Genomic DNA, 25,109 nt, shown 5'->3' with positions numbered 1-25,109 from the left:
GTCAGTGTATTGGGAAAGGCAGACCCACCCTCACTCTGGTTGGGCACAATCAAATCAGTTGCAAGTGCAGCCAAAATAAAAGCAGGCAGAAGAACGTGGAAATGGTTGACCGATTTAGTCTTCTAACCTACATCTTTCTTCTGTGCTGGATGTTTCCTGCCCTCAAACATCGAACTCCAAGGTCTTCAGCTTTGGGACACAGACTGGCTTCCTTGCTCCTCAGCTTGCAGATGGCCTATTGTGGGACTTCACCTTATGATCATATGAGTCAATACTCCTTAACAAACTCCCCTTTATATATACATCTATCCTATAGTTTTGTCCCTCTAGAGAACCCTAATACATTGACTTTATCAAAGTTGCAGGTTACAAATTCACTAGACAAAAATCTCATTACTGACTTCTCCCTGCCACAGGGTATCTGAAGGGTGATACCATGCCACATTCATAACTTTTTTTGGATCTTGAGACCCAAACTTGAATCTCAAGACACATGACACACCAAGTGAACCTGTCATCCTTGGACCCATCTACTTTCTTGGCCCATCATGCCCATCTGGCATGTCATATGCTGTAGCTACCTATCACTGGCCAGAGCCTTCCTGTGGTAGCCCTCATGTGTTTTTTTTTGTTGTTGTTGTTTTTATTATTATACTTTAAGTTCTAGGGTACATGTGCATAACGTGCAGGTTTGTTACATATGTATACTTACCCTCATGTGTTAATTCATGGGAACTACAGCCTGCAATCTACAGTTGATCTTTGACAACACAGGTTTGAACTATATGGGTCCATGTATAGGCAGATATTTTTCCAACCAAACATGGATTGAAAATACATAATTCAGCCAGGCGCAGTGGCTCACGCCTGTAATCCTAAAACTTTGGGAGACTGAGGTGGGCGGATCACTTGAAGTCAAGGGTTCAAGACCAGCCCGGCCAACATGGTGAAACCCCGTCTCTAGTAGAAATACAAAAATTAGCAGGGCATGGTGGCACATGCTTGTAATCCCAGCTACTCCAGAGGCTGAGGCAGGAGAATCACTTGAACCCAGGAGGCGGAGATTGCAGTGAGCTGAAACTGCATGACTGCACTCCAGCCTAGGTGACAGAGTGAGAAGGAAAGGAAAGGAAAGGAGAGGAGAGGAGAGGAGAGGAGAGGAGAGGAGAGGAGAGAGAAAATACATAATTCGTAGGTTTCTGTATCCCATGAATTCTTTAACAATCACATATACTGAAACTTGTATACACAGGTTTTGCAGGGTGAATTGTGAGGCATGGATTTTTGGTATATCAGCAGGGAACAGAGGGTCCTGGAACCAATTCTCCAGGTATGCCAATATTCCTTTTGTGTTTTTTTAGAGATGAAGTTTCCATTATGTTACCCAGGATGGTCTCAAACTCTTGGGCTCAAATGATCCTCCCACCTCAGTCTCTGGAGTGGCTCGGACAGTGCTGGGCTCTGTACTTCAATTTTTAAAGAACCTGGGAGAAGCAAGTAGGTAATAATAATGGCCACTTTAAGACACCAACCTGAAAAAAAAAAGAAAGACATCAATCTGGTAATACGGGTTCTACTGACATTGCAGGTCCTTCCAGGATAGGAAAGGTTTCTGAGGATGAGGAGAGCACACAGGACCAATTTGTAGCTAGAGAACTTCTGGAGCACCAGTCCTCCTATTTCACTGCCCCTGTTGAATTTTCAGTTTCATATGGTGAATCAAATTCATTACTACATAACCACAATGGGTTAATGGGGGAACTTTGTTCTATGCAATTTTCACTTCAGGAACTGAGGATGACAGAGACTTTGTCATCTATAATACCACAAATTGCTGCAACAGAAGAAGAGTGTGATAGAGGGTCTCACACCACAGAAGTAATTAACACACATCACTTCTACCTAAAATTCATTTGCTAAAACATAGCATCACCAAGGAGGGAGGGAAGTATAATCTTCTCATGTGCCTGGGAGAAGAGAAGATTAGATATAAGTGATCAAGGTCTCTACCACACCTTTTAACAGAGAAATAGTGAATTATTATATACCCATGAAATATTATACAGCCACTAAAAAGAATAAACTGCAACCATACCACGTTTAGAGAGATTTACCAGGTTTTAGAGAGATTTCCATGACAGTGAGTAAAGCAAGACTCTGAAAAGTGTACATATTATCCCATGTTTGTAATTTAACCATAACCAGAAAACCCTATGTATATGTATATATGTGTCAAAATATAACAAACTACTAAATAGATTATAACTATGTCTTTCTGTCATGGAGAAAAATAAGAAAGTTTACACATTAGATTCTTGTCGAGGGTTAGCTAAGAGACGAGAAGTTAGCAGAGGGGGACTCAAGTGTGTGGAGTGGGGAAGAGAGAGGTTGAGGGAGAAAACAAAAGAAAAAAAAGGAGGGTACTAAGATTTTATATGCTCATATTTATGCATTAGTGTAAATTATGTATATGCATACTGAAATTTAGAGTCATTTTTTAAAACTATCCTTTCCTTTTCATTTTTACTGCTTTTATAGGACTCAAATGACTGATCTTTTGAAATTAAATGATCCTTGATCCTTTTGGTTCCCTTCATCTCTAAACTCTGATTTTGTAACTTAAATAATGTTGTCTTATCTGTCTCTTGTTTGTCATTTTGTATTTCTAACCCATGGTTGACCTGTCTCTGATTAAAGTTCCTGATGTACTACAATAGCCTGTGGAGTATTAATTATACTGAATTCAGGTTACCTAAATTATCAATAATTTATTTCTAACCTTTATATCAACCAAAGCAACTTGCTCTTTGACATCATTAATTTAAATTTACATGAAGTAGAAGACATTTTATTACTGTTAGAGTGATAAAGTTATGAATATTTTTCTCAGGACAGGTATTAGATCTAATCCAAAAGTTTGGAACTTAAGCTTTCAGCCTAAGAAATTTTCCCATTGTAATCGAGTACCCCCATTTTCCTAAGAGGTGGTTTAATTTTTTTCCCTCTCTTCTCATTTCCCCTGTTCCCTACTTCCTACTTAGCCCTTTAGAAACACAAATATAACCTTTCATCTCCCACTCACCAGACATTCCCTACAGGGGAAGTTCATGTGTTTGCTCTTAGATGGATCTCTCCTTGAGAGTTGACAGTCAATTTGCAGACCAAAGCATGCCCCTTGCACCCCACTATGGAATTCTCACCTCCAGGAGGTCACCTCAGGAGGGCATGTCAAAAGCATGTCCACTTGGCCACTTTTACAACTTACTTCTTCCCAGGACGGCGCCAGTTCAACTGCCGGATAGATAAGGTACTGAGCTAGCAGGGGGACCCTTGCCCTTGCTCATTTCCTCCCTTACCTTATGAAAGTGCCTGATTTCTACTTCCAAAGTGAAGCAGTAGGGCAAGACATCTGTTTCAGACCTCCTATTTTTTATTTGGACTCTGCATGCGGCAAGCAACTTACCTGCATTTTGGTTACACTATCTTTTACCTGGACTATTTCAATAGCTGCAATTGCTTTATCCAGTTTCAATTACCCTTAGTTGTCTTCCAAAAGAAAAGTATTTTCCTCAAGTTGGGGGATGGATGACAGAGTTAGGAGACCTTATACTTTATAACCTTTTGTAAAATTTAAATTAAAAAATACTATATTTTTTGTTCCATGTGAATTTTAAGATTGTCTTTTCTAGTTCTGTGAAGAGTCATGGTGGTATTTTGATAGGAATTGCATTAAATATGTAGACTGCAAAAAAGAGCCCGCATAGCCTAAGCAACACTGAGCAAAAAGAACAAATCTGGAGGCATCACATTACCCGACTTCAAACTATACTACAAGGTTATAGTAATGAAAAGAGCATGCAACTGGTAATAAAAATAGGCACATAGAACCATGGAACAGAATAGGGAACCCAGAAATAAACCCAATACTTACACCCAACTGATCACTGACAAAGTAAATAAAAACATAGAGTGGGGAAAGACACCCTATTCAACAGATGATTCTGAGATAATTGGCAAGTCACATGTAGAAGAATGAAACTGAATTCTCATATCTCACATTATGCAAAAATCAACTCAAGATGGATCAAAGACCTGAAACCATAATAAGTCTAGAAGATAACATCAGAAAAACCCTTCTAAACATTAGCTTAGGCAGAGAGTTCATGAAGAAGAACCCAAAAGCAAATGCAACACAAACAAAGGGAAATAGATGGGACTTAATTGAACTAGAAAGCTTCTGCACAGCAAAAGAAATAATCAGCAGAGTAAACAGACAACCCACAGAGTGGGAGAAAATACTTGCAAACTGTGCATCTGACAAAGGGCTAATATCCAGAATCTACAAATCAGCCAGAAAAAAAAAGCCAACCTCATCAACAAGTGGGCTAAGGACATGAATAGCCAATTCTCAAAAAAAGATATACAAATGGCCAACAAACGTGAAAAAAATGGTCAACGTTACTAATTATCAAAGAAATGCAAATCAAAACCACAATGTGATACAGCCTCACTCCTACAAGAATGACCATAATAAAACAATCAAAAAATAATAGATATTGGCATGAATATGGTGAAAAAGGGACACTTTTACACTGCTGGTGGGAACGTAAACTAGTACAATCACTATGGAAAACAGTGTGGAGATTCTTTAAAGAACTAAAAGTAGATCTACCATTTGATCCAGCAATCCCACTACCAGGTACCTACCCAGAGGAAAACAAGTCATTATAGGAAAAAGACACTTGCACATGCATGTTTATAGCACAATTTACAATCGCAAAAACATGGAACCAGCCCCATGGATACTATTCAGCCATAAAAAGGAACAAAATAATGGCATTTGCAGAACCTGGGTGGAATTGGAGACCATTATTCTAAGTGATGTAACTCAGGAATGAAAAACCAAACATGGTATATTCCCACTAACAAGTGGGAGCTAAGCTATGATGACACAAAGGCATAAGAATGATACAATGGATTTTGGGGACTCGTGGGGGAAGGACAGGAGAGGGTGAGGGAGAAAAGACTACTCATTGGATACAGTGTACACTGCTGAGGTGATGGGTGCACCAAAATCTTAGAAATCACCACTAAATAACTTATCCATGTAACCAAATACCACCTGTTCCCCAAAGCTTATTGAAATAAAAACATTTTAATACCATATTTAAATAATAAAGTCTGCTTTTCTTTGCATATACTCTATTCCATTTCCCACACCAGAAAATCCAAGCTTTGCAATATAACACATAAAATCCTACATGAAGAGACCATGACTTTGTTCTCCTAACTATTCTTCTCTTCATCCTTTATAGTGTGATTTCTTATGTCTTGGTTTTCTCTTGTCCTTCTTATACACCTCTAGCATTCCCATTTATGTCCAAAACCCAGAAGTCCTTCTCTGATGCCTGCATTTATGTCATGAAATTAACATTCACTTCTCTGTAGCTCTTATGTGTGTGTACTGTCAAATTAATTATAATTGATTCATTTGTTCACATTTAAAATTTGCTCCTTGACTGTGAGTCATTGAGAGCAGAGATTATATCATACAGATAGCCATAGGTCCAATTATTTATTTTCTGCTTTCATGCTCAGCAGGATTTCACACAGGGGAATATTCCCTTCTTCTGGAATCACTTTGTTCTTTAGGCTTCCATCATCCTTTACACTCGCTTTTTCCCTCCTCCAGCAGTCCCTCCTTCTTAGCTTCTTTGTGGTTCTTCCTTTATTGCTTCACTTTCAAATATTCCTTTACCTCAAGGCTTGGTACTAATTCCTTTCTCTTCTATAACTAACATTTATTACTGTAAAAAGAATGCATTCAGTAATAGAACCTATATGTTCTTTTTACAGTACTGTAAAAACAGTGCATTCAGTTATAGAACCTATATGTCAATGATTACTAAATACCCTTCTGGAGAATTCTAGATTCATTTATCCAATGGTCTACTCAATATCTCCACTTGGGTATCTAAAATATCTCAAATATTACATATGCCCAAAACCGTACTTCAAAACCAAATCTCGTACCTTCTCTTTCCCTCATTTAATCCTTATCTCCAGAAATCTTTTTGGTTCCATCATCAAAATATACACAGAGTATTATCTCTGACTGAGTCTCACCTCTTTACCCAGTCTAGTGTGGCTAATATTTGTTTTTTAATAGCCAATAATTTGGCTGAGGCCCCTTCAGGCCGTGCATCTTCTAAAGTTTATGGCCTGCAGACATATTAAATGTTCATTTTTGCTTCAGATAAAGCTTATGCACTATTCACTTAAGATCCAGAACTTGCAACCTGTTTCTGTAAAAACAGTAACTCATGTAAAGAAAAGGCTACCATAAGCTATAATGACCTAACAAGTGAAAATTCCTATGTGGCTATTTTCCAGATTAGTGCCACCAAAGCCATATCAGAGTATCAATATTGGTATGTTAATTCCTCTGAATGCCACTCTATTTCCTTCTCAAAGTGTCCAGCCTATTCATCAAAATACTGGAACTTGCAAATATTCTTCTGAATTTTTATTTTATTAAACTTATCCCCTCAAAACAGGACCACTCTTTCACCTGCCCTATAAAACTTGCAGCATAGAGAAGATCATGTGATTCCTGTAGGAAGCTCCACACTCAAGAGAGAGATAGAGAATAGTGTGTATCCCATACGCCTACTCCTAAACACATCTGATTGATCCTACATCCATCAGATTAAGTCAATCCCACAAAGCGTGGCTAAAAGGTAGGAAGAGTTTCCTACCAACTTAAAAATAGGCTTTTTCAAAACCTTTTTCCTGTAATAACCTCCAAAATGCATTCAAAGTTTAAAAAGGCATTAGTTAATAATCTTGTAATTAACTTACAAAATTTTCATAATTAAATAATCAAATTACGAATTTGCCAATTTTTCATTAAGACTAGTGGTTTTTAAAGGAGTAGTTTAAAAGTAAAAACAATAACATTAGTTATAAATTTTTGGGGGGCACTTTATTATCAAAACTGAACTCTCCAGAGTGCAAAGAAGAGTCAAATATAGTATACTATAACAATATGCTTTTAGAAAATTTCATGATCATTCTAGTTTCCAATATTTAATCTTATTTTTAAATCAGACACTCAACATTTAGGTTGTAAGATTTTACTTATTGTAAGAATCACTAATATGGTATATGTATGTTTTTCTTAAATATGTATTAATATTTTACTTATTCAACAAATATTGAGTACCTACTATGGGCCAGGCACGATTCTAGCCACTTGGAACACATCAATAAGCAAAGGAAACGAAATTTCCTTTACATTCTTGTGAGGAGAGACAATGAATAATAAACATACCAAATAAGGTATACAGTATGTTAGAAGATATAAGGGAAATAAATGCTGGAGGAAGGAGAGGGGTTATAAAGCAGGAACATACCCACCATGTTCAAGGAAGAGCAATCTTCCAAAACTTAGGAGCCTTAACTAACTCATCTTGTTTTAACTAAAAGCAAGAAAGAACAATATTTGAAAATTTAAAGACTGTGAACTAATTGTGGCAGACTGGCTAGTTGTTTACCCTTTTCCCAAATCTCCTGAGAGATAACTGCAACATGGGTCACAGTCTCCCCTGAAGTTAGGTGTGGCCGTATTGACTTGGTCCTAGAAAGTGAAATGTGGGTAGAAGTGCTATATATCTCTTTCATGCCTAGGTCATTAGAAACTTCCCACATGGATCCTCCATGGTGTTTCCCTTTTAGCATAAACCTGGAAGCCAGCTTCTGAAGATGGCAGAATTAGAAGTTGAAAGGAGCCGGGGTTCCTGAATTACTGCCTAGAGAAATGGTTCTCACTAAACAGAAACATTATGTTGGACTTTAGGTAAGTTAGAAGTAAATGAATAGTTAGCCAGAGCAGCTAGTCTTATTCTAAATATTTGAAAATATATAGCTTAATAGACTAGTCCCATTGTAAATATTTAAATCAAAAATACACTAAAGGTATAGATTAATATATTAGTTATTTTAATTTGAAAATATATTTATATTATTTATAATATTTGAAAATATATAGCTTCAAATTCAAGACCAATAATTCTCCAAAAATGCTTGCTCAGGAGACTTATAAAGTTTCAATTAAGAGATCAAAAGCTAGAAATTCCAAGACCATTGCCAGTTAACAGAGTATAGTTGTAGTCACACAAATTAAAGGAGGAACAAAATAATTTCTGTAAAGTTATTGCATTTCCATTTTTTCTTGGTTAACCTTTCCTACAAACATAATCCACACCATAAGAGGATTCAAATTTTACTTCACTATAGTTATTTACAGATAACTCTAAAACCATTTTTATTCATGTATTCATTGTTTTCATAAAACCCGTTCACTTTCCTACTCTGAGTCTTTCATACTTACTTTTCTCTCCACAACCTCCAACACTGTCTTCCCTATCCTCATTCTCAGTGCATGATCTTAATTCCAGCTTCACGGAGAAAACTGAAATTATGGAACCAAAACTTCTACAAGCTCCCATACACTTACCATCATCTTGTGCCATATACTCTTCCTTTTTTCCTATTGCTATGGCAGAATTTTCTATTCTCCTACCGAAGGCCCAACAGTTTCAATTATCCACTAAATTCCACCCCTCTTTCCTGTTATAAGACATTCTACAAAAAGTTTCCCTTTCTCTCCCACACCATCATTTTCCCCATTCTGAATCTTCCTCTAATTATTTGGATATGCTATTAATTCTTATGTCTTAACAAAAAAACCTTCTGTTAATCCACTTCACTTTCCAGTAACTTCCCTATTTATCATCTTCATGTGAAGTACAACTTCTTGAGTTTGTTACACCTGATAGAAATAGCTGTCTCTGCTTACTCTCCCTCTTTTTCCTTTAAATCCTTCCAATCAAGCTCCACTCTAACTAAAACTGACATTAAGATTACCAATGACCTTCATATTAATAACACATTAATCAATTTTACTTCACCTCTGGTTAGCATTTAACACAATTTATCACTCCCTCTTCTTTGAAATACTTTCTTGCTTGGCTTCCAAGAAACCATAGCCTACTTTTTTTACTACCACTCTGGCCAGTCCTTTGACGGCCCCTTCTCATCTCTCTGACCTGTTCTCTTTCCTAGGTACACTCACTCCCATGACTGTTAATGTTCTCATCCAGTGTGATAGCTTTAAATATAATGTTGACTCCCAAATTTATATCACTAGTCTGGACTTGTCTCTAAGCCTACTTACCATCTCTGTTTGGATGTCTAACAGGTATTTCAAGCCTAACATTTGCAAAACTACACTGTTCAGGCCAAAAATATTGCCCATTCTCTTTCTTTCATATTCTACCTATATCTTCAAAATATATCCAAAAGTTAATTACTTTACTCCTCTGCTGCTCTTGCTGCTGTTTAAGCCATTATCATCTTTCACAGGCATTACTAAAATAATCTCCTGTTTATTTATGTCCCCTTTTCAATCTGTTCTCAATATAGCAGCCACAAAGATACTGTTAAAACATAAGTCAGATCATGGTTCTTCTTTGCTCAAAATCATCTACTAATGTCACATCATATTCAGAGAAGCCAAAGTTCTTACAGTGGCCTAAAGTGCTACATAATCTGCCCACTCAAAGTCCTCATCCCATTAACTATTAGGCCCTCTCTTCCTTCTACTCTTCCTTTTGCTCACTATCCTTCCCAATACTGGGCTCTTTGCTGCTTCCCAGATATGCTAGGCACACTCCCACCTCTGGGCCTTTGTACTTCCTATTCCTTCTGTGAGAAATGTTATTCCCTTAGGTAGCCCCAGATTCAGCTGCTGTTTTAATCATATCTTCATTCGAAATTCACTTCAGTAAGGGATATCATACCTAAAACGTAGCCTTCTTTATACTCCTTAATACTCTTCCCTGTTTTATTTTTCTTCTTAGCAGTTATCATTAACTAATATAATGTGTTTTTTTTATGTTTTTAATTGTCTATTTCCCTCACTAGAATGTAAGCTCTAGGAAAACACAAGTTATTTTTCTGTTTTGTTCACTATTACATCCCCAGTATCTAGAACTGTTTGACTCTTAGTAAACATCAATAAATATTTGCTTAATAAATGTTGTATAAATGAAATATTTCAGGAAGTCATACTGGTATAGCCACTTTTTCCTGCCACTAAAAGCCATTTCTCAATTTCATAAAATAAAAAAGTCAAAGCTGCCTCAGAAGTACAAAACTCCACTACAATGCTCTCAAGACTTTAAAATGAATAATATTACCTCTAAATTACAATGATGAGCTGTTTATACGACCTAACAGAATCAATAAGAAGCACTTATTTGCATCCAAAATATTTTAATAGTAAAGAATAAAGAATGACTCTCAATAATGCATTCCTAGCATTCAAAGGCTAACTTTACAAATTTGAAAACTTAGTAAAAACAGTTTTCATGAATACAAGAAAAAGTAACAACAAAATATAATCATCTAATTATCTGAATATAATGAGGTTTTCAGACAATATGTAGTTAACATTTAGGCTAAAAATATAAAGAAACACAAATCATTCACGCAAATATTTTTTAAAAGTCTCAACTTCCAGATAAAATTTGGCTCTGGCAAATAAGAACAAAACATTAACTATAAGTTTCATGTTATTAGGCTCCTTAACTACACTGGTTCTCTGAAATTAAACAAATAACTTTTCTGCTTCTTTTAGTTTTTTTTTCCTATCCATTTTAGCAATTACAGCCCAACGGTCCTCCCGCATTTTTCTTATAGCTCCAAACTTCATTGTAGATCCAGGGGTTGTTAGAGATGAAGGGGCCTGAATACAAAATAAAATTTAAAAATCATAACATGTTTAATTTTTTTAAGTGCAGCTTTTGAAATTTGCTTTCTGGAATAAAATTTAAAAGCTACCTTTTTTGGTGTTTTGACACAAAGATGAGAAGCTGGTGGATTATTTTTCCTATATAGTGTTTTCAATGTCTCTTCTTCTGAAACCATGCTCTTGAAGAAAAATTAAAAAATATGATGTTGGGGTTACCATCATTAATATTATATTATTAACATTTTGTCAACATATCACATATGAAGAGAACAAAGAGTGGAAAGAGGAAGGATGAAGAAGGGAGAAGGGCAAAGGGAGGAGGAAAGAGAAAGAAGATTATAGAGAGAAGAAAGAAGACCAAACAAAGAAAACAATAACAAAATAAATCAATGGGCCAAGAAATGACCTAGATTTTTATTCTATTAACTATATTACTGAAAGGCTATGTGAAATACAAGACATGTGTAGTGAGTAGCACTTCTCTACTGATTTCTATTTCAGTTTCAGAGTCTTGATAATACTATCTTGTCCTCCTTCCCTGACCCTGTTTATTCAAACTCACACTTATAATAAGTATTTATAATTCTATAAAAAATTATAATATTATCTATGATCCAGCAATTCCACTTCTGGATATATACTCAATAGAATTGAAAGCAGAGTCTTAAAGAGATAATTGTACAACTATGTTCATAGCAGCATTATTCACAAGAGTTAAAACATAGAAGCAACCCAAGTATCCATCCATGGATGAATAAATAAGCAAAATGTGGTGTATATATACAATGGAATATTATTCAGCCTCAAAAAGGAAGAAAATTCTGATATATGCTACAACATAGATAAACCTTGAGGACATTGTGCTAAATGAAAAAGAAGCCCCAAAGGGTAAAGATGGAAAAAGAAGAAAGGAAAAAAAAAAAAGACAGATATGCTTCATGTAAATTCCTGGAAGTTGCTTCAGTCAGTAGGGGTTGAAACACTGAACTCTGATGTTTGAAGGCCAAGTCCTATTGCCCCCTCTGGCACCAGCAAGTCACTCAAGGAACATGAGCATGGTTTCCTGACATAGGACTGTAGGCTGGAGAGACTGGTAGCTGCTATCATACTTTAGGCTGAAATCAACGTAAATTAACCGCAATTTACCAGCTAACCTTTCCCCTGGAAGCTATAAACATTCAAATAACATTGCATATTTACAAAATAGTTACTTCAGACAGTTTCTGCCAGTATATTTGTTGTCTATGTAGAGAGATGGATTCCTGGCACTTCCTACTCCACCATCTTCCTGAGGTCATGCTCAACAACCCATTTTTAAATCTTAATTTTTATAATTTGAATGTTCAAAATTTAACTACAGGAGCTAAGAAAATTACAAAATGACTAATAGGTTCATATAATAATTATAACCACGAAACTCATTGTGAAATGTGTTTTTAGACTAGTTTGAACAATTGTGTGCAATTCTATAATACTTTAATATGTTTATTGTGTTGCAAGTTTGTGATGCTCCTTTTAGAAATGAAATGAAATCATGTTGAATCATTCTGAATCTCAGATCAGCTAAGAAATTGGCCTAAACTCAAACTGCTAGAATAATAGCAGGGATTACAACTCTAGAATGTTCAATTCTAAAGCTTATTTTCTTTCTAATTCTCATTACATTTTTATATATCTGGACTACAGTTTGAATTGGCAGTTATTATGTGCAATGCCTTACATAGGCTATGAAGCCAGACTGTGTTCAAATTTTGGCTCCATATCTTACTATGTGATCTTGAAAAAAATACTTTCGTGACTCAGTTTCCTCATCTGTAAACTGGAAAGAACAGTATATACTGTGATCTTTTAGTATCCATGGGGGATTGGATCCAGGATCCCTCCATGCATACCAAAATCTGTGGATGTTTATATAAAATGATATAATATTTGCATGTAACCTATGTACTTCCTCCTATATACTTTAATCATCTCTAGGTTACTTATAATATCCCATACAACGTAAACACTATGTAAATAGTTATGTTGTATTCCTTTCTTATTTATATTATTTTCTATTGAATTGTTATTTTTTATTTTTTTCAAATATTTTTGGCCTGTAGTTGGTTGAATACACACATGTAGAACCTGTGAATACAGAAAGCCAACTGTATTTCTAAAGGCTGGAATTGTTATAAGAAATAATTAAAGTAATCGTCATTGTATAAAGTGTTTACAATAGTACCTGGTTCACAGTTTTAATTGTTAAGATGTTAATCATTATCTATAAAACAAAGGGGTTCTGAAGTAGGGACTCTGTAAGTTAACTTCAATAATTAGGGTTTTAAGACTTCAATTACTCATTATTCCAGAAAAAAATGAAAATAGAGGGTCCCAAAGCAACAGAAAAGCTTGAAGGATCTTCTAGTTATAAATGAGAATAATAAATGAATTTAACTGGGATTTTGTCATTAAGAATTTTTGGTGCATTGCTCCATTTACTCTGGTATGGTTTACCTTTTTTAAAAAAATTAAATGAATCTAAGCTTAATTATTCTCAATAAACCATTATTATGCCTTCAAAAAATAGTGGTATATGTGCATGGGAGTAATTAGGGATACAAAGCGCTAGAGGAAATAGCTTGCTTAAACACGTTGTCCTTAATACATTAACTTCTTTAGAGTGATGGAAATGTTATAGTCGTCAACAAATACCTTGATATAAATATCAACCAGTGATGTAAAATGAGCATGTATAATACGCAAAATAGAGGGGATGCCTAAATAACAGATTTGGCTACAGTAAAATATTCACTCCATCTCTCTTTTTAAAAATATAGTAAGAACTCCTTTATGACATTCTGCTGGAAAACAAGACAATGATTAATCATATCATATGCCCATTGTGCTATATCAAGTATTTTCAAAGTGCCAGGTTTTCTGAAATTTACAGGGAAATTATTTGAACCCTAATTTCTCTAAAATGCTGCAAAAGCACAAGGATCTGCATTTTAGCAGAGCTCCACTGTATATCAGTATTGCAATGGTAGGTACTATGTAAATATATTATACATGTATATCAAGGAAAATTGTATACAAATAAGTAATATAAATAAATACTAAATATTATTTGTAAAATTTTTACCAAAAGATCAGTAGTTTCTGAACTATCTGAATTAATATCAAATTCAAAGGCCATTTTTCTCTTTTTATTACTTTCTTCAATGGGTATATTCAGGTTTTCTCTTTGCTGTAGTTTTGGTTTTGTTGGTGTCTTCACTGTATATGCCTATCCAAAAATAAAAAACAATATATTATCATATCAAAATATGCATTATTAATAAAGGATTTCACAAATAATTTTAAGGCAATTTGAGTCCTTAGCAATCAGAAACTTCCATTATTATTGGCAAGTATATGAGGCAAAAATTTTGAGTAAGAATTAAATCAGATGTTTTTGATACTGTAAGTTGTCTTTCTTCAAAAATTTTACAATGGTAGACTTTCTTTGCCCTTCCTTTAACTTGCTGAAGAAAATAAGAAAGAGAAAGAGTGAAACAGAGAGACAGACACACTCCAGATTCAGCAATCAACAATCTTAGGGGCCTTAATATTTCCAATCATGATCTCAAAAAATAACTGGGTGAGCTTTTCTCACTCCACAAAACTCATTACTTTGTGAGAAAATATGCTTGCTTATTTTTATATTGGTAAAGTAATTCACATGTCAATGTTTCACATTCTAATTTTTATAATTTGTAAAAGTATCTTTTAAAAGTAAGGTCAGAAGCCAAGCACAGTGGCCCATGCCTGTAATCCCAACACTTTGAAAGATCAAGGCAGGAGGATTGCTTGAGGCCAGTTCAAGACTAATCTGAGCAACATAGCAAGGTCCCAACTCTAAAATTTTTTTTAATTAAAAAAACATAGCCAGGTATGGTGGTCCATCTCTATAGTCTCAGCTACTCAGGAGGCTGAAGCAGGAGAATTGCTTGAGCCAGTAGTTCAAGGTAGCAGTGTGCCATGATCATGTCACTGTAGCCCAGCCCAGGCAACAGAGCAAAAGCCTGACAAAAAAGACAAAAACAAAACAAACAAAAAAAGTTAAGGTCAGAGACATCAGCAAAAACGGCAGAGTAATGAGCTCTAAAAATTCACTCCTCCATAAAAAACATAAAAATACTGGTAAAAACTTGTCAGAATCAGTTTTTTTTCAGAACTCTGGAAATTAACCAAAGGCTTGCAGCCACCTGGAGAGCGCTTATTCTTTTAAAAAAAATAAAATAAAATGGTTGAACCTCTTTAGGAACCCCAAACTTTGTGGTGTCTTAACTTCCCCGGTCCCATCCCCTGTTCTAGCTCTATGTTATCCTTAAAGAATAACAGCCCACATTCCTGGTGCAGCCTGGCAGCCACCAGACAGAACAGAACAGAATTGAAGCTCTTTCAAAGCTTTATTCCCAAAGAATTGTCATTATTTGATTTGTCTGGTGGGTCTCTGCAAGATCCCACTTAAAGGCTGATGGCTGATTACATTCAACCTGAGCGCTCACTAGTGAAAAAATGCCTTCTCCTTGGTGTGTGTGTGTGTGTGTGTGAAGTAGGAGGCAGAATTTGTCAAAAACAACAACAAGTGTTTTAACTTTGCAGCAACATGAAGCAGTGATGAATAGTTGGGACAAACAAAAGACTAACCAAAAACCTTAAAAGAAAAGCTAGGAAATGAAATATCCATGGGGGCTTTGAAAAGCTCTGACATATTCCTGGAAATATACAGTGCCATGCATATGTGTAGGGCTATCTACAGGCTCAAGAAAGTCCTGAAAAGGCCCTAAGTTTTCAACACTGGCTAATCTTGAGATTCTGTACAAGCAGGAATGGAAAGCTAAGGCAGAGTTGTCAACTACCTGGCTGAGTGTTGAAGGCATGCCCTTACACACATATAATAGAGACCTTTGACAAACATCGGGAAATTTATTGATTCTAGGCATTTAAAGAAATTTCTGTCCAAACATTAGCTAAAAACTAAGATAATCAAGGAGAGCCTTTAGTGGCACTCACAACAAAAAATACAAACTTTACAGAATTAGTCTAGAAAAGTTACAAAACAAACAATAAGTACAACAAGGAGCAACAACAAATAATGGGAATAGGAGAGAATCTGATTTTCAGAGTTGTTATATTTTAAATGTCCAGTTTTAAACAAAAATTATGAGACATGCAAAGAAAGAAGAAAGTATGGCCCAAATAGAAAAGGAAAAGAACAAACAATAGAAACTGTCCCTGAGAAAGCCTTGACATTGGACTTACTAGACAAAGCTTTAAAGTCAGCTATTTTAAATATGTTTGAAGAGTTAAAGAAAATTATGTCTAAAGAAATGAAGAAAAGCATGAAAACAACATCTCACTAAATGGAATATCAATAAAGAGAAACAAATTATAAAAATAACCAGACAGAAATTCTGGAATTAAAAAATGCAATAGCTGAAATGAAAAATTTACTTGAAGGGCTTAATAGCAGATTTGAGCAAGCAGAAGAAAAATCCATGAACCTGAATATAATTCAACTGACATGGAATAGAAAAAAAAATGAAGAAAAACAAAAGTCTCAGAGACTTGCAGACACCATCAAACACACCTGGGAAACTGAGAAGGAAAAGGCATGACATTTAAGCTTAGTGGGATGGAGACAATTGAGATCCTTTTCCTTTCAACTCCCAAGACAAGTGAGGCAGGAACTCCAAGAGCATCTTTATAAAGAATACTAGGAGTGCTTCCAAGAAAGAAAGACTGGCATCTCATTCCCTAGTTAGATACGAACCTAGGCAGCAAATTTGTTTGTCTTTGTATCTAGCTGAGGAGAGGAAAAGGAAACAAGAGAGAGGAAAGAGAGATCAAAGGTAGAGCATCTGCACTGCCATTTAGCATGGCAAAGTTGTATGAATTCCCCACGGATTAAGTGGATGTATGGAAGACATCCAGAATTGGGCCACTTTGCTAGAGGCATCTGCTCCAAGATGACTGCTAAGGACTACAGATGCAAGATGATGTGGGGTAAACAGCAAAGGGAACTAGTAACTGCAGTGATGCTATAAAATGTCAAGTCAGAATCAGATTTCCCGTGTCAGGGCCTTAAACACTGATAAATAACTAGTAAGTTATGAAATCTGCCCAAGATGACATTAAGTTGTGGACAGTGATAGAAAAAAAAGAAATAATTTCATATCGAAGGCCAGGCACAGTAACTCACATCTATAATCCCAATACTATGGAAGACTAAGACAGGAGGATCAGTTAAGGCCAGGAGTTCAAGACCATCCTAGTCAACAGAGCAAGACCTTGTCTTTACATTTCATGCTGATACCACAAAAAAATTGAAACTTTCAAGAAACTAGTTATATATGTGTGCGTCACGCCACGTATATGGTGGTAACAGAACTTTATTTACTAAAAAAATTACTACTAACTTGGAAAGTTTAGACACAAACCTTTGGTAATGGTGTAGATAAAGTATTTTTGGCAGATGTCCACAGATAGTCTCTTTTATCTTTGGATTTGCCATGATCAACTGATGTGAAATTTCGAGATATAGTTTGTGAAGGAACTGCTTTAGAATCAAATTTCCAATACATTTCAGGTGTTTCCAATAAAGATGTCTGTGTTTTCTGCATTGAACAACAAGAGTGAATAAAACCATCACTAAATGTCATTTTAATTATTTATTTCTTTAATTAAAGTGCAGCAACTAGTAGAATTAACAACGAAATATGCAAATTTATCCCCAAATTTATCATTGACTAGATAAGTTTGAATAAATTACAGTTATCTTCTTTGTCACTTGCCCATTTAAGATGCAAATGTTATCTGCCCCTGCCTGTCTTCACAGAGCATCTATGAAAACAAATAAGATATCTTGGAGGTCGTTATTCTCAGCAAACTAATGAAGGAACAGAAAGCCAAATACCACATGGGCTCATTTACAAGTGGGAGCTAAATCATGAGAACACATGGACACATAGAGGGAGACAACACCACACACTGGGGCCTATTGGAGCATGCAGGATGGGAGGAGGAAGAGGATCAGGAAAAATAACTAACGGGTATAGTCTTAATACCTGGGTGATAAAATAATCTGTACAACAAACCTCCATGACAGATGTTTACCTATATAATAAATCTGTACATGTACCCCGAACTTAAAATAAAGTTAAATTTTCAAAAATGAAAACAAATAAGATATCTCAATTCTCTGACCAAAAGTTGAGGATTCTCTTTAAAAAATAAAAAATCTGTACTCCTGGTGGCAAAAAGCCCTAATCTGTGGTTCATTACAATAGCCTAAAAGTCAAAAGGAAATCTATTCTAATTTTCATTCATTCTCTTTCATACATTGATACTTCTTTTTCACCTATAAAAATATCAGTCTTTTCCTATCCACCAGCCTACTTTGCCTCCAAAAGCAAGGGGAATAATTATGAAAGTAAAGAATGAGAAAAATTTTCAAGGAAAAAATTGAGAAAATGGCTATTTGCTTCAATTCTAAATAAATAAATTGCAAGTTTCCTCTAAATACTTGACACTTTTTTCAACTCTATTTCCTCAGTTCTCTTTCACGCTACCTTTGTATACAGCTTCTTTTAGCACCTGACCTAGCTTTCTAGTAAAAGCTAGTAATAGTTGCTTTAGTGGGATTCTACATGAAAATGAAACTCATGCTCATCACTTTCTATTTCACCACTTTCTTTGGTCGCTACCATCTCCATGAATACAATCGTGGCAATTACTCATATGAAAGAAACAATAGAGCACACATACACACAAAGGGACTACAAAGACAAAATTTGAAAGCATGGTGGCTGAACTTTCAGTGCGTTTAAATTAGGGTATATGATAAAGAGGCAACTACATGTACTATACAAAAATCATTGAACTAGGAGCCAAGTACATAACATGGTCTTTTCTTCTAGATCTTTCCTATCTTTCCAGATTATTTAAGTAAATCTTCAAGTATCTCCAAGCTTAAATTTATTCATCTGTAAATCAAGGGGCTAAATGGGATGGCTTATATCTTTCCTGCCCAGTTCTAGTGATCTGTCATTTCATAATCCTTTCTCCAGCAAGTATGAATTTTTTCAGAGTTGCATTTCTGTATCCTTTTCCCTACATATTTATACATCATAGTTGATGACAAAATTTTGATGAAAGCAATTTTTTTACTGCTGTCTGGATTCATCGGGGTAAACTTTGGAACCTCCAGAATGTAACTGCTTTCATGGACAAATTGTTTCTCCCTACAAGTAGAATGACAATTTAAGGTCACTGCACCACCTTGTGGCCATATCTGGAATTTGACATTTCCCTGGTAGCCTAAAGAAAATTCTCCTGCATGTGAAAATACTGAGCTATCCCTTTCCAGAACACATGATGGAAACATGTACTTCCTTACAAGTTACATTCTTTTTTGGAAGGATGTAACATTTATAGTTATGCATGTAGACAGAAAATTCACAAATTTCTCTGTTGTATTTTTCAAACAAACATTTATAAGGCATGTGCTATGTGCCAAGCACTATTTTAAATGTTTTACAAACACCATCTCATTTAATCTTCATAACAACTTTAGGAAATAGGTATTATTATTATCCCTTTATAGATGAGAAAATTGAAACACGAAGAAGTTAAGTAACTTGTCCAAACTCAGAAACGTTTGGTAAATTTAACAAGACTTATGTTTCAGTAGTGTTGGAATAAAGTATAGTTAAAAAAAAAAAAAAAAAAAAAAAAAAAGCCTAGTTAAATTTCTTTGTTTATCATTTTTTTCATTTTGCAACATACATATGGTTCATTTTCCAACATATATATCTAGACTCTCAGATAAAATATATGGCATTTACTAATCTACTTGATAATGGAAACATACAGAATTATACATGAATCAAAACATCTCTATAAGAATGTGATACAAACTTTCATAATATGAACACATTCTAAATTTAGAAAACACTATTGGAGATTAACCAATTTGCTTATATTCATTAGATACTTCCGTAAGTCTATATCTAACCATTCTGGCTAGTTTTATTATGATTATAATTTCTCCAAATATAATGTTTCCAAGTGTCTAGCACAGTGTCGGAAACATACAAAGCACTCAATATTCACTCACAGGTTCAATACATCTTTTCTTTATTCTCTTTTAACCCAAATGTAATAAAATGTAAGGAACTGTTCTCAAACTACTCTGAGTGTCGTTTCCTTCCAGTTTAACTATAATCATAGCAACCTCTGTGGGAACTTAGAAGACTATATCACTATATGTAAAGAAAATTCTCAATCATTTTAACCAAAAATTTGCTAAATCAAAATTATTCTGCAACAATCCTATATTATCAGATAGGTTAGAAGCTGAGGGGTATTCTTCTTCTCTATGACTGATGTTTCCTTCCATATGCAGGGAGTACCACCAGGGTAACATTCCAAACCTCTTCCTGGTTCCTTAGGGGAGAAAAAGTTACTTAATGTGATTGGTGAATTTAAAGAAAGTGAGAAGTTGGTCACATACAGCTCAATCTCTTCCTTATTCCTCCTCTTGAGAACTAAAAGAATTACACATAAATTCTGCTCTACTCCTTTATAACCTAAGTTTTTCAAGACCAGACGATCAAGTGGGTAGACCTATGCTATTTAAGCTCTACTTGTGACAGTAGATAAATTTTTCTAATTTGGGATTTCAAGATTAAGAGATCCTCTTGCCTTCAAATATAAACTGCATTCTCCAGTATTTAAAATATTGATACTTTTTAATAAAGTCTTCAATAATAAAAATATTATTTTTATTCTCCCTTGTCTTTCGCAGTTGGTTCGGAACATAAGTGAGGAAAACAGGATGTCATTTATTATGCCCCCTCAAAACCCAAAATTAGACATAATCTAAATAAGTTTTAGAATTGTTTATGAAAATATTTTGCCTCTAACATTAAAAAAATTTTAAGAAACACAGAAGTACCTAATTAAATTAAAACTATAATAAGAATTGTAGAGAAAAACTGAAATCTTTTCTTTCTTCTTTTTTGTTTCTGCATTAGGAAACCTCTAAATCTCCAAATGACAAAAATTTTGAAATTTTTAGCTAAAATGCTTTTGAATTAATAAATAGCAAGAAATAATTTAGGAAATGAAATTGTATGAAATATTTAAAATGCTATTGCTATTTTCCCACTTATAACAAAAAAATCATTTCTAAGTAGATGTTAGAAAATGAATTTATATTTTAAAACTATGAGAATTATATGCTCTTACTTTGTCTTTTTTTTCTTTAAGAGTAGCTGTGTTTTCTTTTGCCTCTCTTTTGAGTTTTTCCTATTAAAAATAAATATCAAGTATAAATAACATAATCATCACTATGATCACAAATGAATATTATCAAAATCTTTTCTAATGAGTATTAACAAAGAAAGATGACTAACCTCTCAATCTTATAAAGTAATAAAAAGAAAAAAAGAAAAGTTAGTTCCTTTCTACAGAGGTATTATTTGGTTTTGATTATCTTTTCCTTTATTCTAATCAGTCTCTAGTGTATATCTGCAGACTTTTGAATAAGTCTCTTAAAACTCTGAATGTCAGCTTTCTTATTTGTAAAATAAAGTTAATGGAACAAATTACAGAATGAGAGATACGCACAGGTAACTAAGCTGTGAAAAGTTGCAAAAAGATCTAAAATATTGTGAGCCTTTACAGGCAGAATTAGATTTTTCCATGCATGTTGAGAAAAGGTGCAGTTCAGTTAGACTTTCAATAATGAACAAGTTTTCAACAGGGGATAAGTACAGACGAGGGGTAAAAGGAAAAACTAAGAAGCAAAAATCATCACATGAATAAATACAGAAAAGAGCACAATACTTAGGAAATAATACGAAACTTTTGCTGAAGAATAGGGTATGTGTATAGTCAAGATAAAAATGGAAAGGAGAGCTGTGGTCACATTGGAAAGAGTGACATGCTAATATCACTAGATAGAATTTACTCAGTAAGATAAAAGAAAAGCCTGGCCTACATAAATGAATATGTAGGGTGCCTGTAATATGACAACCATCTGAAGAACCAAATTTTTACAACTCCAGGGAGTATTAGATGTCTTAGAAAGTAAAAATCTCCAAGTGTGCAGAACTTTAGGCAGTAAAACTTGCCCATGATGTCTATGCCAGTATCTATCCTCACTGAATACCTTGCATACACCATGTTATCTCTCCCGCAGCATTGCTCCTAACCACAGAACTCACTTCACTATGAAAGAAGCTGGCTGCAAACTGATGTAATAGTATTTACTACTGTTCTTATTATGTATCCTATCATCTACCAATGGTTGATCTTCAGTTATAGTGACAATTGGAATGTATACTCTAAGGGGCTGGCATGCTGTCTTTTAAGACAAAGTACATTTCCTAAACCAGCAATATCGTAATGACTCTCAGAATATGTATCTTGGCTTCTAGAGGACAGAGAGAGAAACCATTGCCCACAACTGCACTGTCTCTGCAATTCTGACTTTTCCTGGTCTGGAGATCTTGGTAAAGTCTGTTCTAATAAAATATATGTTTCCAAGGTGTGAAACAGTTCATACAAAAATGTGCATCTTTAGTGGTAGCTAAATAATCATCAGTTCCCTTAGACCAAAGAGATGGCCATACCTTTAAGGTTCCTATTTAATCTGAATAAGTAAAATATGCCAGTAATATGGCCTGGCAAACACAGGGTTGACTTGAGCAACCAGAGTAGATAATGACAGCCTTGTGAACAAATTTTGGATCTAAATAAATTTATCAGCCTATAGCCATTTGAATAAAAAGGAAGCCTGGTACTCTAGTGGAAAAGTTCTGAAATAATATAACAAATACATACTACATCCTTCCTACTATATTATGCACTAAGGATTAAAATATTAAGACATGGGTAATTGCACATCAACTAACTTAATTCTTGGGAATCTATAATGCCACTATTTTTTCACTAATCAGAGTGCAAGCATATCAGTGTCAAGCAATAATTAGAATTTTATCAGAGTCTACCTCATGGTGAGCCCATGGAACCATAAACCTATCTTGTGCTCATTTTTTTAGACTCTAAGTATATAGTTTGAATAAACTCAATAAAAGGAATAATCCCCATGTTTGTTCTGACCACAGAGTAAGAGATTTTAAGGTTGAAAGGACCAACTAGAACACTTTGAATCTCTCTCTCCATATCAAGATAGTAAACAAATTTCACATTGCTAGGCAGAGATTAAGGCCCCATTAAATTAATGAAAGATACAGGAAAAATGATTTATCATAATCCCCAAAAGCCAATCTATTTTAATTAGAAGTCAAGACGGTCATCTAGTAACAGTTTCCTATACCAATGGGCTTATAGGTAAAGTGGGGATTGTCATATTAACTGACAACTTGGAAAAAAATTGCATATAAAAGATGAGCTGAATCTATGTAAATATAAAGCTCAAGTTAAAGAGATATAGGAATCATAGTTAAATAACAGAATATACATTTTTATCAATCTTGACAATGTAGAATAGTAAATACTAAAATTGTATATGCAGAGGAATATGAAACAGGAGACAGTATTAGATACATTATTTTAAAATATAAAGGTAATCAATAAACTAATTTAAAAGGCTACATACACCTTCCAAATCAACCAACGTAAGACACACTCACACACACACACACACTTTACAGAATAAGGAAGAAAATAAGTACTACTATGTAATGAAAAATAAGATGATAAAAACATTATTAAAATATATAATCAATGAAGAGTTAATATCCAGAATCTATAAGCAACTCCTATAACTCAACAACAAAAAATTGGATTAAAATTATTATTAATCCAATTCAAAAATGGGCAAAAGACTTGAATAATTAAACCACCAAAGAAGATATACAATGTCCAACAGGCATATTAAAAATAGTCACCATTGCTAGTCATACAAGAAATGCAAATCATAGCCCCATGAGATATTGCCTACACACATTAGGATGGCCACTATCAAATGAACAGGACATAACAAATGCTGATGTGAAGAAATTAGAATCCTTATGCACTGTTGTGTGGGAATGTCAAATGGTACAGTCACTATGGCCAATATAGAGGTTCTCAAAAAATTAATGATACAGTTGCCGTATGATCCAAGAATCCCACTTCTGGAAATATATCCCAAAGAATTCATAGCAAGATCTTAAAGAGATAGTTGCACACTCACTTTCATTACAGGATTATTCACAATAGCAAGAGGTAGAAGTAACCCAAATGTCCATCAAGAGAAAAATAATAAGGAAACTATGGTATATACATATAATAGAATATTATGCAGTCTTTAAAAAGGGCATCCTGTTACATACTACAACATAGATAAACCTTGAAGACATTATGCTAAGTGAAATAAGCCAGTCACGTAAACACAAATACCATATGATTCCACTCATATAAAGTATTCAAAATCAGAAACAGAATGTACAAATGCCAAGGACTGGGAGGAAGAGGAAAAGGGAACTCGTGTTGAATGGGTATAGACTTTTAGTTTTACAAGATGGAAAACTACCAGAGATCTGTTGCACAACAAGGTGAATATACTTAACACTGCTGAATGGTACATTTAAAAAGTGTTAAGATGGTGCACTTAATGTTATATGTTTTTTATCACAATAATGAAGTTAAAGTACAAACCATTCAACTTACGCATATCAACATAAAAATGCTAAATAAAATATTGGCCAGCATAATCTAACATCATATTTTAAAAATACATGATGACCAAAGAGAGTTTATTACAGAAACATAAGAATAATTCAAAACTGATACATATCACATCAACAAATACAATCAGGAAAACTAACCTATTAGTCAAGAAAAGACTCTTGGGTTACAGATTCAATCAAGGTTAATAAAAAATAGACAAAAACACAGGAGACAAATATAATAAGAAAGTGAGGGTCACAATATGAACACCAGATAAAGCTGATTTGGGGGCAAAAAGACAAAAATAAAGTATACTATTTCCAAAAAAAAATGAATTAGTATAAACTTTTGTACAACAAATAGTATTCATCAAAATATGCAAGGCAAAATTAGTAGAGAATTCAAAAGGAAGAGAAAGATAGTAGTAATAGAACCCATAACTCCTTTTAGCTCATGATTGATCAAACAGAAAAAATATATAAGAAATTTAAAGTATATATAATTGAAATGCAATAAATCAAACTTCTTGGTAAAGACGGTAAAGTCAGATTACAAAATCTTCCTTCTCCTAAACTAACAACAA

General features: G+C 34.3%; 1 protein-coding gene across 10 annotated transcripts in view; it reads right to left on the bottom strand.

The window, feature by feature from the left end:
- Nucleotides 1-1,421: 1,421 nt before the first annotated feature.
- Nucleotides 1,422-25,109, bottom strand: part of SYCP1 (synaptonemal complex protein 1) — a 120,993-nt gene continuing 97,305 nt past the window's right edge. For 7 of the 10 annotated variants that reach the window (XM_009216030.3, XM_009216035.2, XM_009216015.3 and 4 more), the window contains 5 exons: nucleotides 21,095-21,154; nucleotides 17,284-17,460; nucleotides 13,941-14,084; nucleotides 10,906-10,995; nucleotides 10,322-10,810 (listed from right to left, as the gene is read on the bottom strand). In XM_009216030.3, the coding sequence (XP_009214294.1) occupies nucleotides 10,673-10,810; nucleotides 10,906-10,995; nucleotides 13,941-14,084; nucleotides 17,284-17,460; nucleotides 21,095-21,154 (609 nt within the window). In that variant the 3' untranslated portion in view covers nucleotides 10,322-10,672. Of the gene's footprint in view, nucleotides 1,533-10,321; nucleotides 10,811-10,905; nucleotides 10,996-13,940; nucleotides 14,085-17,283; nucleotides 17,461-18,192; nucleotides 18,195-21,094; nucleotides 21,155-25,109 lie in introns of those variants that run through there. The other 3 variants (XR_652292.3, XM_017946085.2, XM_009216040.3) reach the window with 3 other exon arrangements.

The sequence above is a fragment of the Papio anubis genome, chromosome 1 (genome assembly GCF_008728515.1).
Source record: "Papio anubis isolate 15944 chromosome 1, Panubis1.0, whole genome shotgun sequence".
Lineage (NCBI taxonomy): Eukaryota > Metazoa > Chordata > Mammalia > Primates > Cercopithecidae > Papio > Papio anubis.
The sequence above is the reverse complement of the archived record's forward strand: the minus strand, read 5'-3'. Positions and strand labels throughout refer to the sequence as shown.